General features: G+C 42.6%; 1 protein-coding gene across 1 annotated transcript in view; it reads left to right on the top strand.

Annotated features, from left to right (window-relative positions):
- BAZ1B (bromodomain adjacent to zinc finger domain 1B) overlaps positions 1-15,372 on the top strand; it is a 43,863-nt gene that overhangs the window by 2,022 nt on the left and 26,469 nt on the right. Inside the window, exons 2-7 of the mRNA XM_040082858.2 lie at positions 4,472-4,588; positions 6,753-6,897; positions 7,726-7,924; positions 11,400-11,521; positions 12,321-12,518; positions 13,650-15,342. Of these exons, the coding sequence (XP_039938792.1) occupies positions 4,472-4,588; positions 6,753-6,897; positions 7,726-7,924; positions 11,400-11,521; positions 12,321-12,518; positions 13,650-15,342 (2,474 nt within the window). The remainder of the gene's footprint in view (positions 1-4,471; positions 4,589-6,752; positions 6,898-7,725; positions 7,925-11,399; positions 11,522-12,320; positions 12,519-13,649; positions 15,343-15,372) is intronic.

Raw genomic sequence — 15,372 nt, 5'->3', positions numbered from 1 at the left:
AAAAGTTCTTAAAGCTTTTTTGTTGTTATGATTTGCAGTTGCTGCAAATTGGGGTCACAAAAAATTGAGACTGTGGTGGTGTGCATGAGGAGAGACATCTGCCCCTTGGGCGTGTGTTATGGAAGTGTTTGGCAGCAGTGGGAGTGGAATAAGCTGGTCAGCAGAGCTCAGGTGTTTACTTGGGCCACTTTTTCCTTTGTAGCTTTATATGGCTTCCTTTGACTGCCAAATCCTGCAAAAGCCTTCTAAGAGAAGTCCTGCTGTGTAGAGCAACCTGGCAAGGCCTTGGGCCCTGCTAATCATGCGGATGTGGGGATGGCAGATCACGGGGCAGCCAGAGATAGATTCATCCCTGCAGGACCTCAATGGGGTCTGCTCTGAGCTACCTGAAGTGTCAGGAAAATGCTTCACACGTGTAGGGTCCTGTCACCAGTGCAGTGGGTACTGAGCATTTGCAGACTCTATATACCCAGTGTGCACTGTGGTGAATAGTCAGCTCAGCTGTGGGCATGTGGGTCTGCTGGAACATGGTTTGGAAAACTGCTGCTGCATCAGGAAAGATGCTGGCTTCAGATGCCAGCCTGGGCCGTTCCAGCCGAAGCTTTCCCTCAGCTTTCAGTGCATGCTTTTGGGAAGCTGTATTGCCTCCTCTCTGGATAAAAGCCTGCTGTCTTTCTCTAGTTAATACTTCTTTATGGTGTTAGCGCAGGGATGAAGAAGGGTTGGGCTGCGTTTGGCGGGTTTGGCTGCTGCTGACATCCTCACATGTGGTACTGGCCAGGCAAACTCTGCCTGGAAGGTGGCAGCACCAAGGCACTGTTGTGTCACACTTTACAATTGCTGAAGAACTTTACCATGCATCCAGGGAGTAGCACGTTATAAACGTGCCCACCTTTCTGGGAAGTTTACCTTCCTGGCTAATATAAGTGCAAACAATTCAGATAGAGTAAAACTTTCTTGGAGTTGTTATTAGTGGTCTCCCAGAAATTACTAACTGAGGAAGAAGTAAACTTTTATTCCCTCGGCAGTTGTTTTGTGCAGTGGTTGGCTTGGTTACTTGTAAACATCTTTCTTTAAAAGGGTCGCTTTTTTCTACTGTAATTTTGTTTGTACTTTAATTTTGCTACCTTACAGCATTGGGTGACCTGCAGTGGGATTCAAACAGATGTGATGTATTAACAGCTACACAGTGGGTAGTCAACTGTTTCATTTAATATACACATTATTCATACCTTTTTGGGCAGTGTTCACAAGTAGCTTGTGTCCAGGTTTTTTTTTTATTTATTCCTGTGTTGAGAATTTCTGGCAATGGAAATTCCAGCTGTGTAGGCAGATGGGTTGGTTATGGCATACCAGGGTCATGATGACTTGCAGTCCTGGATCAGGCCTGCTGAACAATCTGAAATTTCTTGGGTTTGTTTCCAGTCCGCGTGGAGAAGACAAACAGTATCTATGTAGTGGAAACTCTGAGCTATAGTAAACTTTGCAGAAGCATCCTCTTGCATTTTGGCTTTTTGCTGGCCCCAGGAATTCAAAGCAGGACCTGACCTGGAGGCCTGGGCAGAGCACAAAGGCAGGATCAGCACTGTGCAGCAAGTCTGGAGCCCTGCGTAAGGAGTGTGTCCAGGGTCAGTGTTAAATGAGCTGACTAGCTGGAGGTGGAATTAAATTGCATGGAAAAGGCAGATCTGAGCTGAACAGGGAATGGCCATATTTGTCACTTCTAAATTCCAGGTTGGTCTGGGAAATTTGAATCTTGATATGGTGAGGTTAAGCCTGTTCTCATAGCTGTATACAAGGAGGGGAACATTCATTGGGAAAAGTCTCTTGGATCTCCCTACTCATATGGGAAATGATGTTAGGGGGGAGAAAATGTGTCATTCAGTTATTCCACAGGTACACAGAAGGAGACCAAGGGGAGAATGCACAGGAATTGCTAGATGAAGCTGAAGATGACTGGTGCTCCTGCATTTAAGCTCCTGTCTGTTGTGAGGATTGGATTTGGTTTTAATGTTGTTCTTTATGGGAAAGGCACAGGAATAAAAAGTATTATGGTTGCAACTTAGTCATTATTAAAGTGATTAATTGAATCACTTAATTCATTTACGTGAATGAATTGAATCATAGAATCTCAGAATGGTTTGGGTTGGAAGGGATCTTAAAGCTCATCTTGTTTCACTCCTGCTGTGCGCAGGGACACCTTTAACTAGACCAGGTTGCTCTAAGACCTGTCCAACCTGGCCCTAGGATGAGGCAGCCACAGCTTCTCTGGGTAACCTGTGCCAGTCCCAAGTTGCTGTAAATTCAAAGAGGATTCCTGGTTTCATGTTTGATTCTAATTTTTAGATTTTTTTCTCTCATAGCTCAACATCACTACAACAGGCATTACAGTCACACTCCTAGCCTGGTCCGTGGGGCTTTGCAGATGAACTCCTTGTGAGCTGTGATTTTTCTTTGCCTCTGCTCCACCGCAGTGTTCACACTTCCTGCCCCTGAACCATAGAACCTCTTGTTTCTGTGAAAAATTAAGCAGATTTTAAACCCCAAGGTGTGTAAGAAGTGGCCAGAGGGCTCGAATGATTAGGTCTGCTCTTCTGCTGAGGAGCAGGAGACTCCACAAGCAGGACAAGATGGGAGACCATGGGATTTCTGCTGGATTTTGCACTGTACTCCAGGAAAAGGAAGTACTGTGGCAGACTCTTCTGGAGTTGACTCTGTTACTGGTTAGTGTCCTTGTATAGTGCTGCTTGCTGTGTCTGCAAGTTACCTGTACATCAACACCTATAATGCAGCTGCTGTACCTTCTTATGCTTTACCTTGGGGCTGTGAGGAAACATCTCAGGAAATTTGCTTGCTGGAGTTGGAATTCCTAATAGGAATCTTAAAAAAGGAAAAAAAAATAGCATGGTCACACTAAAATGTTCTTGAATGACAAAACGTGTGTGAGACACACTGAGCTTTGCTGTGACGGGTGGCTCTGCCTGTGCAAGACTGTGGAACAATCTGCTGTTCCCAAAAGACTGTGAATTGGTGCTGGTGTGGCAGTGGGCTGAGCTGCAGCTGCACCCAGTGTGCCTTATGCTTCATGCTGGCTTTGCCACTGGAGAGCATATGCAGGAGAAGCAAAAGATGATTTTCTTGCTTCTCTTAGAATTTTTCCTCTTAACTTCCTATTAGAAGATATGTGGCAAGTTGATCACAGGGCAGGTGGTGTGGATTTACACCGCACTGATAATTGTGCTTGTGTATCTTCTGTCCATAGTGAGTGTGAAGTAGCTGCTCTCTGTTTACCCTGACCATTAATTACCACTGAGGTGGAGCAGGGAGAGCAGCCAGAGATGCTCACAGTAGAGTGGCTAATGCTCTCTGCACCCTGGTGACTTGCCCAGGCACCCTTTAATCATGTAATTCTACCTGGAATAACAACCTTGAGGCAGGTTGTGACACAGGGAGCCAACAAGAAAATGTGTGAAGAGAGTCAACAAGAAAGACAGGGAGAGACTTCCTACAAGAGCATAAAGTGACAGGACAAGTGGGAATGGTTTCAAATTAGAGTAGGTTTGGATTAGATATTAGGAAGAAGTTCTTTGATGTGTGGACAGTGAGCCCCTGGTGCAGGTTGTCTAGAGAAAATGTGGTACTGTTCAAGGCCAGGTTGGACAGGGCTTGGAGCAACCTAGTCTAGTCCCTGCCCATGACAGGAGGCGTGGAACAAGATGGACTTTTATGTCACTTCTGACCCAAACCGTTCTGGGATTCTGTGATTCCATGAAGCAGGTGATGTAGTAGGTGAGAGAGATTCCCCATGCTGGAATGCAAAAGGCTGCTCATATTAGAAACCAGGGGGAAAAAAAAGACATTTCTAGGGGTTTCAGTTTCAAATGGTTTGGGTTTGGCTGGATTTCTTGGGGGGGGGGGGGGGGGGGGGGGGGTTTGTTGTTGTTTGTTTGTTTGTTGTTTTGGTTTTTTTCCCCCTAAAAGATGAGGGGTGATGTGTAGCCTGGTAATTTGCATCTGGATTTATAACACCACTATAAGGCATTGGTAGTAGCAATGCTACAACAGTTATTATCAGGGATTTAGCAGCAATCTATGCTGTACCTCCTCCATGTGTCTGTGACATTGATGGTGCTGTTTTCCAATGTATCAGACAGGAAAAGCTGAAAAGTAAGTTAGAAATGCTGTGAAACCTTCAGCCGTCTGTGTTCCCCTTGTGCAGTGCAGCTGAGGTATTGGTGGTGTGGAAACTTCTGTGCCAGGATGAGCAGGATAGGCGTTTTGGCCTCAGCACCAACACATTAGATTTAGTGCAGCATCCTCATGGTAATCACAGGATCAGACTGTACTGAGGCTCTCCTTAGTCTTTGTACACTCCAGTTATAAGAGTTTAGTTAAATTTTACTGGTTTGTGCTATGGCAATTGTGCTTTCCACTGCATAAATCCTGTTTTCCTGAGCTGCCACTCGTACAGAGAATATGAAGCACGTTTAGAACGATACAGCGAGCGGATCTGGACATGCAAGAGCACGGGAAGCAGCCAACTGACACACAAAGAGGCTTGGGAGGAGGAACAGGAGGTTGCTGAGCTGTAAGTACTAGCAGAGATGTGGGTTTGTGCCTATCTTTATGTGTTGGGGCATAAGAGTGGGCTTGGGAAGGTGTGTGGCTAGTTTGTGAGGTGAGGTAAGCTGTAAGGAGATCTGGGGATTCTGGAGTTGAAAGGAAATTAAGTCCAAATTTTACACCGTCACTAATGCAGTTGGGTAATTCACTTATTTAGTGCTGTATCTTGGTATTACTTGAACCAAAATAGTCCAGCATATAGCACTTGGCATATTTTAAAGCCCCTGGAGTATTGGGAATATTTTAGAGGGAAAAATAACAAATCTTGAGCAATGTAAAGTCAAAGCGTCTGTTGAAGTGTTTGAGATCAGCCAGATCCACATCTGTAATTATTTTCTCCAGATCTGCATTAGAGTAGTTGCAGTAAATAAATAAATAAATAAAAATAGAAAAAAAAGTTGTAGTGAGATATTGGGGAATCTGCTGTACTTGAAACAGCGAGTCGTTGCTCTGTGCAGATTGTGTTCCTCTGAGCTGCTGTGGCCCTGACCTCCTCTTCTAGCCCACAGGAATCCTTGGATGAGATCCAGCATAGCCCTTGTCATAGAAGTGAATTTTCTGTAAAGGTGCAAGTCCTTGTCTCAACCAACAAATGCGATTTAATGTGTGATTACCAAATCGTCCAAATTATGCCATACAAGTGACATATTTCTCTTTTCTGTCAGTTGATGACTTGGAGTTCTGTGACATTTTTTCCTTTGGATAAAAACTGTGGAGAGTGTCAGCAGTACCACCTAAGAGGTGGAATTTTCTGCTACCTCTCTTCATGTTTGTGATCCATTGGCAAAGCGTTCACAGCTTTCTCCAAAGAAGGAATTCTTCATCATTTGTGGTTAATCACAGCCTTAAAGTCAACAAATAAGAAAACCCATGTGCTGATAGTCCTAATTTTCTTTGAGGGATGACACACTACTGCCTTCAGGCTTTGCTCCCTGGTGCTCTTGTTTGAGAGGGCAGGGGCAGTGCAGAGGCAGCTCCATGAACTTAAAATGCTGAGTCGAAACCCAGTGGTCTACTGGTACTTTCTTTTGGTTATCCATGTTGGATTGATTGACCACTTCTAGAAACTTTAAGAAATGCCAATGAAATAAAAAGGGAGATTTCTCAATAACAAATTTAGCTATGGTCTCACTAATACGGGTTGGGGGATGGGGGCAGAAGGGTTCAGTGAAATGAGATTTTTGTCTTGTCTCTTTGAAATTGGATGAAAAGCTTCCCAGGCAGTTTATCTGCTTTAATACCTTACACTAAGCTGGATAAAAAAGTTCATTTAGACAGGTTGCTAAAGGGTTAAATTTGCTTGGCAGTTGTTACACAACACATGTAGCTGAGGGTTCTCAACCAGGGATCCTGGAGTTTGGGAAGCTGAAAGTGCTTTGGAGAAATCAAGTATTTTGTTCCTCCGTATGGTAACTTGAAATGGACTTTGCTTTTTAGCCAGGAAACCTTATGCAACATATTCCTTAGTGCCTCTGTGTCCCAGTTTAGGGCAAATTTGGGTTCTTTGTCACCCTAGGACACCCTGTCAGTTACCTGAGGTCAGCTCTTAGAAGGGAAGTAAATTTATCACAGTCCTTTCTTTTCTTTAAATGGAAAAGTTTGAAGATCATGATGTGGTGAAACATACAAGATATTTTTCTCTGGCAAGATTATTTGATTGGGTAAACTTGCAGCTGTCTTTACTGCATTGCCAACCTTTTGGGGGAGAAGGAGATGCTGAATCTTCATCAGAATCGCGGTGTTATTGGAAACAGACATTTTAAAGTAACAAAACCCAGGATAATTGCATCATCTTGATCTATATTTAATATGTAATAGAGAAGCAGTAATGACTATCATGAAAGGCTTCACACTCAGTGCTGCTCTTCTTGAGTGTTTACAGTATTCCTTCTGGGAAGGACCAGGACAACTGGGATTTTCAGGCCAGCTAATGCCTGGGGGAGTGCTGGGTGAAGGGAGGGGAGCAAAAAACCCTTGGATGTTTGCATGCTAGTGGGGCATCTGCTGTAAACATTGTCCTGGCTGTTAACAGGAATTCATGGAACTGCGAAATGGGAGGGTACTTTGCATTTGGGCTTTTATTCCTTTAGTAATAACAAATAATGAAAACTTCTTTTGTGCTTACTCAGCTTAAAGGAGGAGTTCCCTATCTGGTATGAGAAACTGGTCCTGGAAATAGTCCACCACAACACTGTGTCATTGGAAAAATTGGTGGATGCAGCTTGGTTGGAGATCATGACCAAATTCGCAGTGGGAGAAGAATGTGACTTTGAGGTAAGGATATGTTTTCCATTTTATCCTGTGCTTCTGCATAGGGTTTATTCCAGATAGCTAAAGGCAGGAGATAGGAAGAATGTGTTAGCCACTCAAGTTGTTAGAAGGATGTGAAAATTTGTTCTTGATAGAATTGCAGTGACAGCACCTGCTTTGGGATGGAAAATGGTTCTCTAAGCCATACTTCTGGTGGAAGGTGTCCCTGTCCTTAGCAGGGATTTGGAACTGGATGATATGTGAGAGCCCTCCAACTCAAACCATTCCAGAATGGAATAATATGCTGGAATAATAGCAAGAGAAAAATGACTGATGTATGTGTGTGCGTGGGAAACAGATAAAATTGTTACACTGCTTAAATATGTGAGGATCTGTGATTTATATATAAATACATGATTTAATTAGAAGAAATTAAAAATTATCATCTGTCATAATCTTTTCACCTGACACATTGCCAGAAAGAGCAGGAGTCTGAAACAAATGGAGCTTGAAGTCAAAGCTTAAAAATCTCTAAAAAAGCTATGAAGATTTGAAAATTCCCTCCAAAACTGGGAATGTTGATGAAAACTCAAGCTTATTGAAAATGTGGAGGAGTTAGTGTTGTGTGTGAGCAATGTTTAGGAAATAGTCTCTGAACTGGGGTTGCTGACAACGCGCTTGCACCTTATGCACATTCTGTGTCTTTAGGCTGAGGAAGCAGCATTGGAAAATGCTGTAGGTTGGGAGTTTGGCTTTTAGACCATCTTAGCTGGTATTTTTCCCCTTCCTCACAGTGTTAAACCTCATTAGCTCATCTGTTCAAGTTCAGTCTTTACCAATATTTCTGTGCAGGTTGGTAAGGAGAAAATGTTGCCTGTAAAAGTTGTGAAAATACATCCCCTGGAGAAAGTTGATGAAGAGGCCTCAGAAAAGAAATCTGATGGAGCCTGTGATTCTCCATCCAGTGACAAGGAGAACTCCAGCCAGGCAGCCCAGGACAACCAGAAGGAAGCAATGCTGAAGGAGGATGACAACAGGAGGGATAGTATAAGTAAGTAGAGACAGCATGGCAGTAGGTAGCATGGGGCAGTGAGTGCTGGAGTTTATGTACAGCTCGGGGCTGGGCTGTGAATATTTAAATAGTGTTATGGGCTGAAAATCCAGAAGTTGTGCTTGTGATTGGTGAATTTTTTTGAGACATCGGTGCTGTTGGCTTTCAGCTCTTCTTGCCTGATTTAAAGCAGAAAATGTGCTGCCCATCCGAGGTGTAATACCAAAAGCAGTGCATGAAATGTATAAACTTCTAAAGTGTAACAAATGTATTTTTAAAAAAAATGGGAACAGCAAAGGCTCGTTCAGAATTATAAAGTTCTGCTGTGATGTTCATCCTCAGAGGAAACCTCCCTAGTTCTAAAATGTCTTTTTGGAGTCAGAGAAAAGCTCTAATTCTCTTTGTCCTGTGTTGTTATAAGAAATAAGTGGGGTGGGGTTTTTTTGGGGTTTTTTTTTTCATTTTTAGTCTATTCTGTTCCCAATTTTCATATGTTGAAACAATTTTTTTCCCCAAGAGTTCAAAATAAAGCGTCCTTTGAAACCTTGTTCTTCTTTCATATGCTCTTCCTTGATGCAGAGCTAGGTAGTGATGTCCAAGGCTTTTCTTGACTCTGAGGAAGTATTGTCGAAAGAAAAAAAGAAAACAAAAAAACAACCAAACACATTACATTTGTGCTGTGCATCTTTTTAAAATGGCATTACAAGATTCTTTAAAACAGGTTAAAGAAAGTGTTTTCAAACAAACCAACCCCAATCCCACAACATAGTTCTAACCTGGAGAGCTTTACTTTAAAGTCTCATGAATTAATAAAATCTTTGCATTTGTAAATAGGGATTCCAGCATACAGGAAAGTGTGTATAATCTTCTCTGATGTGAGGAAGGGGAAACTGAAAATAGCCCAGCCATCAAATAGCAAAGTCAAGAGTGGAAAATAAGTTATACCAAGGTCAAGTCCTGAGCTTAAAAATCTTAAAAATGGTAAACTCTTTCTGATGGGTACTGTTATGAGCTGTTCTGATTTCATTGCAGTGCTCTGTACAATCAGGAAGCAAAAAACCCCCGTGTTTCAGAAACAGTCTGGCCTTGTGTACATCATTTGAAACAAGGTTGTGCTTGGAGAGGGGCTAATGATGCTTTGTTTATTTATTTATACATGTATTTTTTATTGAGTGATGGTTCTCTCAAGATGCCACATAAGAGGCATGGGAAGTACCTTTTACTTCAGAAATTCTCAGTGATCAAATTTACAGCAGCAATTTTGGATCTGGATGTTTACTATGATCCTTTGTGCATTGGTGTGTGGTATTCCAGCAGCTGTGGGCATGGCCGGTGCAGCACTTCAGGATCAGTTACTGCAGGAATGAGGATTCCTACTCTAGTTTCAGACCTTGATTCAGTTGGTTCTGGCCTGTGCGTAGTCATGTCTGTAAACTCAGACTGTCCACCCCTTTCTGGAAAATAAGAACCTCAACATTTTTCAACTCCAGATGCTGGCAGAGTCAACCTAAGCAATAGGCACACGTTCTTTTAATTCTTCTCCTTGTATATATGCTGTTTCTAAAAGGATATATTATTGCTAATGCTTTTATATTCTGGGTTATAACAGATCATAGGCTCATAGTAACATAATTGAAGCAAATTATTACAGAATGTTTTAATGTAATTATATAACATTTCCTACAGTTACACAACAGATTACAGAAGTAGGAAATGCTGAGTAGCATCCACAGAGGCAGGGGCTTCTCAGCCACACTGACCTGGACTTTTTCTCTCTAGTAATGTTTACATGTGGCCATGTGATTTGGGTTGAAGTCACTACACTAGAGTGATTAACTGGAAGCAGTAACAAGCTCTGTATAACCATGATATAAGAGCTGTGTGTGCCTATGTGCACACAAGGGGGCAGAGCAAACCATGACAGTTCTATTAATACTTGTGTCAAACTTGCTGGTTTTGTTGGAGGAAAAATGAGGCAGAGAAAGATAGCAGTCTCTCTGCTTAGGAGTCTACTGTCATTCAGAAGCTAAAAACAAGGCTTTATACTAGCTTTGTTGCATCATTTGTGGAGTCTGAAGTGACTTTATATTTTTAGTTGCTTAAGGAATGATCTCTGGAAAGTCTGCAGGAGCAGGGAAAGGCTAGATTGTTCTGAAAATTGATGGTGAATTGCTGAAGGCAGTTTCTGTAGCTTGAGCTGGACTTGGAACCTGTACTGCTCTGGAAAATATGAAATCAAGTCAATACAGGAGACAATACAGTATAGATGCTTGAGAAATACAGAATCAGCCATGTTGGAAAGGGTCTTAAAGATCCTTTCATTCCAACCTCCCCGCTATGGACAGCGGCACCTTCCAGGTAGACCATTTTCCAAGGAGCTCCATCCACCTGGCTTTGAACTCTTCCAGGGATAAATGTATATTATATTACAAGAGAATGCAACAACAAATGAAGTTGGCTTTTTAAAATTAACTTTAGGATGGAATGGATAGTAACTTCTTCTTCCTCACCCAGTTATCCAGGTACTGTTTGATGGAATTCCATATAGCCATCCCTATTTATGAATCTAGAAAGTAAATCACAAAAGAAGTCAAAGTTTATACTATGTTAGGTATAATGGTACTGGAGCTTCAATGCTTTATTATGTGATTCTGAGATCTATATTTTTAAGTTCTGTTTAGGTTTAATATCTTACTTGTATTTTCTGTATATTTAGTAGATAATTAACTCTTATCCCTCATGCTTTCATTATTGTTTTCTTTGAATCCTAGGAAGAAGCTCTTCCCTGTGAGAGTGTTGAGGCCCTGGCACAGGTTGCCCATAGTAGCTGTGGCTGCCCCATCCCTGGAAGTGTCCAAGGCCGGGTTGGGCTGGGCTTGTAGTGTGCTGGTCTAGTGGAAGGTGTCTCAGGTCTAGTGAAGGGGATAGAACAAGATGAACTTTAAGGTCCCTTCCAGCTTAGACTATTCCATGATTCTGTGATAGCCACAAACATAAAAACATTTGGAGATTGCTTTCTTCTTAAGACCAAGTCAGTGATTGCTGCCATGAGACTATTTCAAAGAAGGCATGGCAGAGGCAGCGAGGGCTGTTGGCAGGAGTTGCCTAAGCAGGTTTACTGGTTGGGTTATATCTCCCCTTCATAACTCTTGCAGACATTTTCTGTGCATAGGTAGTTGCAACTTACTGTCTGAAGAGATGGGTTTAAATGAAGATGGTCCTTTGTACTCCTTGAAGATAGGCGTTACCTCCTGAATTCAGAATTGGTCTGGGCCTCCATTCCCAGCCTGTATCTTCAGGCTTTCTAAAACTCAGTTTGGGTTATTTTCTTAACGTTCTAGTTTAACCAAACACTTTGCAGATAGTGAAAAGTAGGGTGCTCTGTCCAGTGGTGGTCTGGATTTTTTAACCTTTTTTTTTTTTTTTTTTTTTAAATACTGTAATAATAAGACTGTGTCTCACCTGTTTTTATCAGATGATCGAGCGCGTAGGTCTCCTCGAAAGCTTCCCACTTCATTGAAGAAGGAAGAAAAGAAGTGGGTTCCGCCTAAATTCTTGCCACACAAATATGATGTCAAACTGAAAAATGAAGATAAAGTGAGTTGTCTGCTTGAGTCCTTTCTATTATAACATAAATATGCAAGTTTAATTAATCACTGCCAGTGATTATACAGCACAATTAAGTACCGTCTGCCAGAATCATGGCATTGGAAGCAGGATAGTTGTCTGTGAGGTGAACCAGCCTGGCTGTTTCTATATGTAATTAGGTTTTGTGCATGCAAACACTTGGTACCACACACACTGAGTCACAGAGCTTTATCATGGTTGCTCTTAAGTGCCTCATCTCTGGTTGTGCAGTTAATGAGACCAGTGAAATCATGAGTGGCAGTTGTTGCTGTTGTCCTGACCGAGCTGCTCTTGGCAGGTGGCAGTACTTTGGGAAGCTCTGGGTAGCTGCAGCACTGCTCTGTGCTTTTTGTTTGCTCTTTGGTAATTTGACAAGTGAGGCAGTGCTGACCTCAAAGAGTACCATGTGCAGAGATGCTCCTCTGGTCTCAGGAAAAAAAATCAAACATTAATATGTAAAAGCTTTAAAGTCAGTAGCAAGCACAAGCTGGAGGGAGGTCAGAGATAAAACAGTGGGCTTTGGCAAAAAAATCTGCATCATAAACTCGTGGTTTTTCTTTTTTGGCTATCTCATTCTCCTACCAATCTCTATGTGTCTCAGTTCTGCAAATTCTGTTTGGTTTGAGTCTTTCCAAGAGAGTTTTGAATGAGCAAAGAGTTTTGTACATGAAGCACGATAATGATCCTGGCTCCTTATAGCCATATGATCTGTATCTATAATGTGTTTAGAAGTTAATCATTAACAGTGTGTCTGTTTGCTATCTCCAAGATCATCAGCAACGTTCCGGCAGATAGCTTAGTCCGTACAGAGCGTCCTCCAAACAAGGAGATCCTGAGGTACTTCATCCGTCACAATGCGCTACGTGCTGGCACATGTGAGAACGCCCCATGGGTTGTGGAGGATGAGTTAGTAAAGAAATACTCTCTCCCTAGTAAATTCAATGACTTCTTGCTTGACCCACATAAGGTGAGAATTCCTAAAAGTACCTGCTTTGCTTTCCCATGCATTCCTTGGGTCTTGGCAGAGACCTCAGTGTGCTTATTTGGGTTTTGGAATCACAAAATCATTAGGGTTGGAAAAGCTCCCTGAGATCATCAAGCCTAACTGTTACCCGTACCACCACGGCCACCACTAAATTATGTCCCTAACTGCCAATTCCACATATCTGTTAAATTCAGAGAGAAGCAGAGCAGGAAAACCTACTCTTTTAAAGGTTGACTTTTTGGGAGGTGACATGACTTGAACATCTGAAACAGTAGTCTGCTTTGAAAATTTGAGATGCAACCTTGGCATTCTAGTTTTCCAGTAGTTTTACTGTTGGATTACTTTACTATTGCATCACTTGTGTACAAGTAAAGACATGATTTCCTGGTGTAAGAGAAATGGGAGAGCTACAATCATTGTGTGGTAGTGTCAGATATTGGGCCCAAGACCTTGGATGCATGTGACTTCATCACTGGATTGAGTGATGGCAGATACTACAAATTTAGTACTGAATACATACATAACATGAATGGGTTCTTCCAGCCCTTTGTGCTAACCAGCCAAATATAATAGTAACCAGCTAAGTGCCATACCCTGAAATGTACTGGTTTAAAATTCCATCTTCTGGTGTAGAAAGCACTATTTTGTTCAGACAGTAAACTCACTTTTTCATAGACTGTCAAGTGTTGTTCTAAAACTGGAAGATTAATATTTGTTCAGGACAATGGAGAATGGCTTCAAACTCACACAGAGTAGGTTTAAATAGAATATTGGGAAAAAAATCTTCCCTCTGGGGGTGGTGAGTCCCTGGCACAGGTTGCCAAGAAGCTGTGGCTGCTTCGTCCCTGGAAGTGTCCACATCCAGGTTGGACAGGGCTGGGAGCAACCTGGCTTAGTGGTAGGTGTCTGTGCCTGTGTCAAGGGTTGGAACAAGAGTATCTTTATGGTCTCTTTCAACCTAGGCCATTCTCTGACTCTGATTGCAGAAGCCTGTTACCCTTAATTTCAGTAGAAAAAAGGATTAAAACATGGGCAAAAATAATTGGCAGGAAAATAGCTAGATAGCTTTTATTTACCTTTCAATATTAATATAACATCATTCTTTTATTTTAGTATATGGCTCTCAATCCCTCAAACAAGAGGAGATGCTCTCGGTCACCTGATAGAAAGCTTCCTAAGAAATCCAAAGATGGATCTTCATTGGAACAGCCAGTGAGTCCAACCCTGTGGTGCCATGTGCATTTGGAAAAATCTATAATTGGCTCTCCACTGAAGGTGAAAAACTCTAAGAACTCAAAATGTCCTAAAGAGGGGCTGGAAGAGGTGATGAAAATGGTGTCACCTGCTAAACTTGGTTCTAACTTTCACATTCCAAAGAGGAGCCGACTAGGAAAGGGCAGCAACAAATCCTTGGACAATAAGCAAAGAGGCAAAAGGGTTCTGAATGGCCAGAAGTCGTCAGGGAAGGCAAAGTCTCCCAGGAAAGGTTTGAAGACCCCCAAGATGAAAATGAAACAAATGACGCTGCTGGACATGGCTAAAGGTACCACTAAGGTGTCCAGGACTCCCAGGAATTCTGGAGGTACCCCTGGATCTTCCAGGAAACCCCAGAAACACCTGCCTCCTGCAGCACTCCATCTCATTGCCTATTACAAAGAAAACAAAGACCGGGAAGACAAAAAAAGTGCTCTTTCCTGCATCATCTCCAAAACAGCTCGGTTGCTCTCCAATGAGGACCGTGCCCGTCTCCCCGAGGATTTGCGGGGATTGGTACAGAAACGCTATGAGCTCCTGGAGCACAGGAAGAGATGGGCCACCATGACTGAGGAACAGAGGAAGGAGTACATGAAGAAGAAAAGAGAAAAGCTGAAAGAGAAACTGAAGGAAAGAGCAAAAGAGCGGAAAGAGAAGGAGATGAAGGAAAAACTGGAAAAACAGAGGAGATTTGAGGACCAAGATCTGAAAGGAAAGACACTGCCTACTTTTAAACTGGTTGATACTCCAGAGGGACTTCCTAACACACTTTTTGGTGATGTGGCCATGGTGGTGGAGTTCTTGAGCTGTTATTCAGGGTTATTGATGCCAGATGCTCAGTATCCCATCACAGCAGTGTCCCTGATGGAAGCCCTTTGTGCAGAAAAGGGAGGCTTCCTGTACTTGAACAGAGTACTGGTCATCCTCTTGCAGACCCTGCTGCAGGATGAAATTGCCGAGGATTATGCTGAGCTGGGAATGAAACTTTCTGAAATCCCACTTACTCTGCATTCCGCTTCTGAGTTGGTTCGCCTGTGCCTGCGAAAGTCAGATGTGCAAGAGGAAAGCGAGGTCTCGGATAATGTAGATGAAAGTAAGGATTCGGAAGCTTTTGAGGATAATGAGGTACAGGATGAGTTTTTGGAGAAACTGGAGACGTCGGAGTTCTTCGAGCTTACTCCTGAAGAGAAATTGCGGATCCTTGGAGCGCTGTGTCACCGGATCCTAATGACATACTCAGTGCAGGACCATGTGGAAGCCAAGCAGCAGGCCTCGGCCGAGCTGTGGAAAGAGCGCCTGGCTGTCCTGAAGGAGGAGAACGACAAGAAGAGGGCAGAGAAACAGAAGCGAAAAGAAATGGTGGCCAAAAACAAGGAGAACGGGAAAGAAGAGCATATGATGGGAAGAAATGAAAAGAAAAAACATGAAATTATGAAAATAGAGCATCGGGTGGAAATTGAAGCAGATGATATGATCAGTGCTGTGAAGAGCAGGCGTCTTCTTGCCATCCAAGCCAAGAAGGAGAGGGAGCAACAAGAAATACAAATGAGAGGTAAGAAAAATTACCTAGCAAGTAGAGTAT

This window comes from Hirundo rustica, chromosome 19 (assembly GCF_015227805.2).
Source record: "Hirundo rustica isolate bHirRus1 chromosome 19, bHirRus1.pri.v3, whole genome shotgun sequence".
Lineage (NCBI taxonomy): Eukaryota > Metazoa > Chordata > Aves > Passeriformes > Hirundinidae > Hirundo > Hirundo rustica.
The sequence above is the reverse complement of the archived record's forward strand: the minus strand, read 5'-3'. Positions and strand labels throughout refer to the sequence as shown.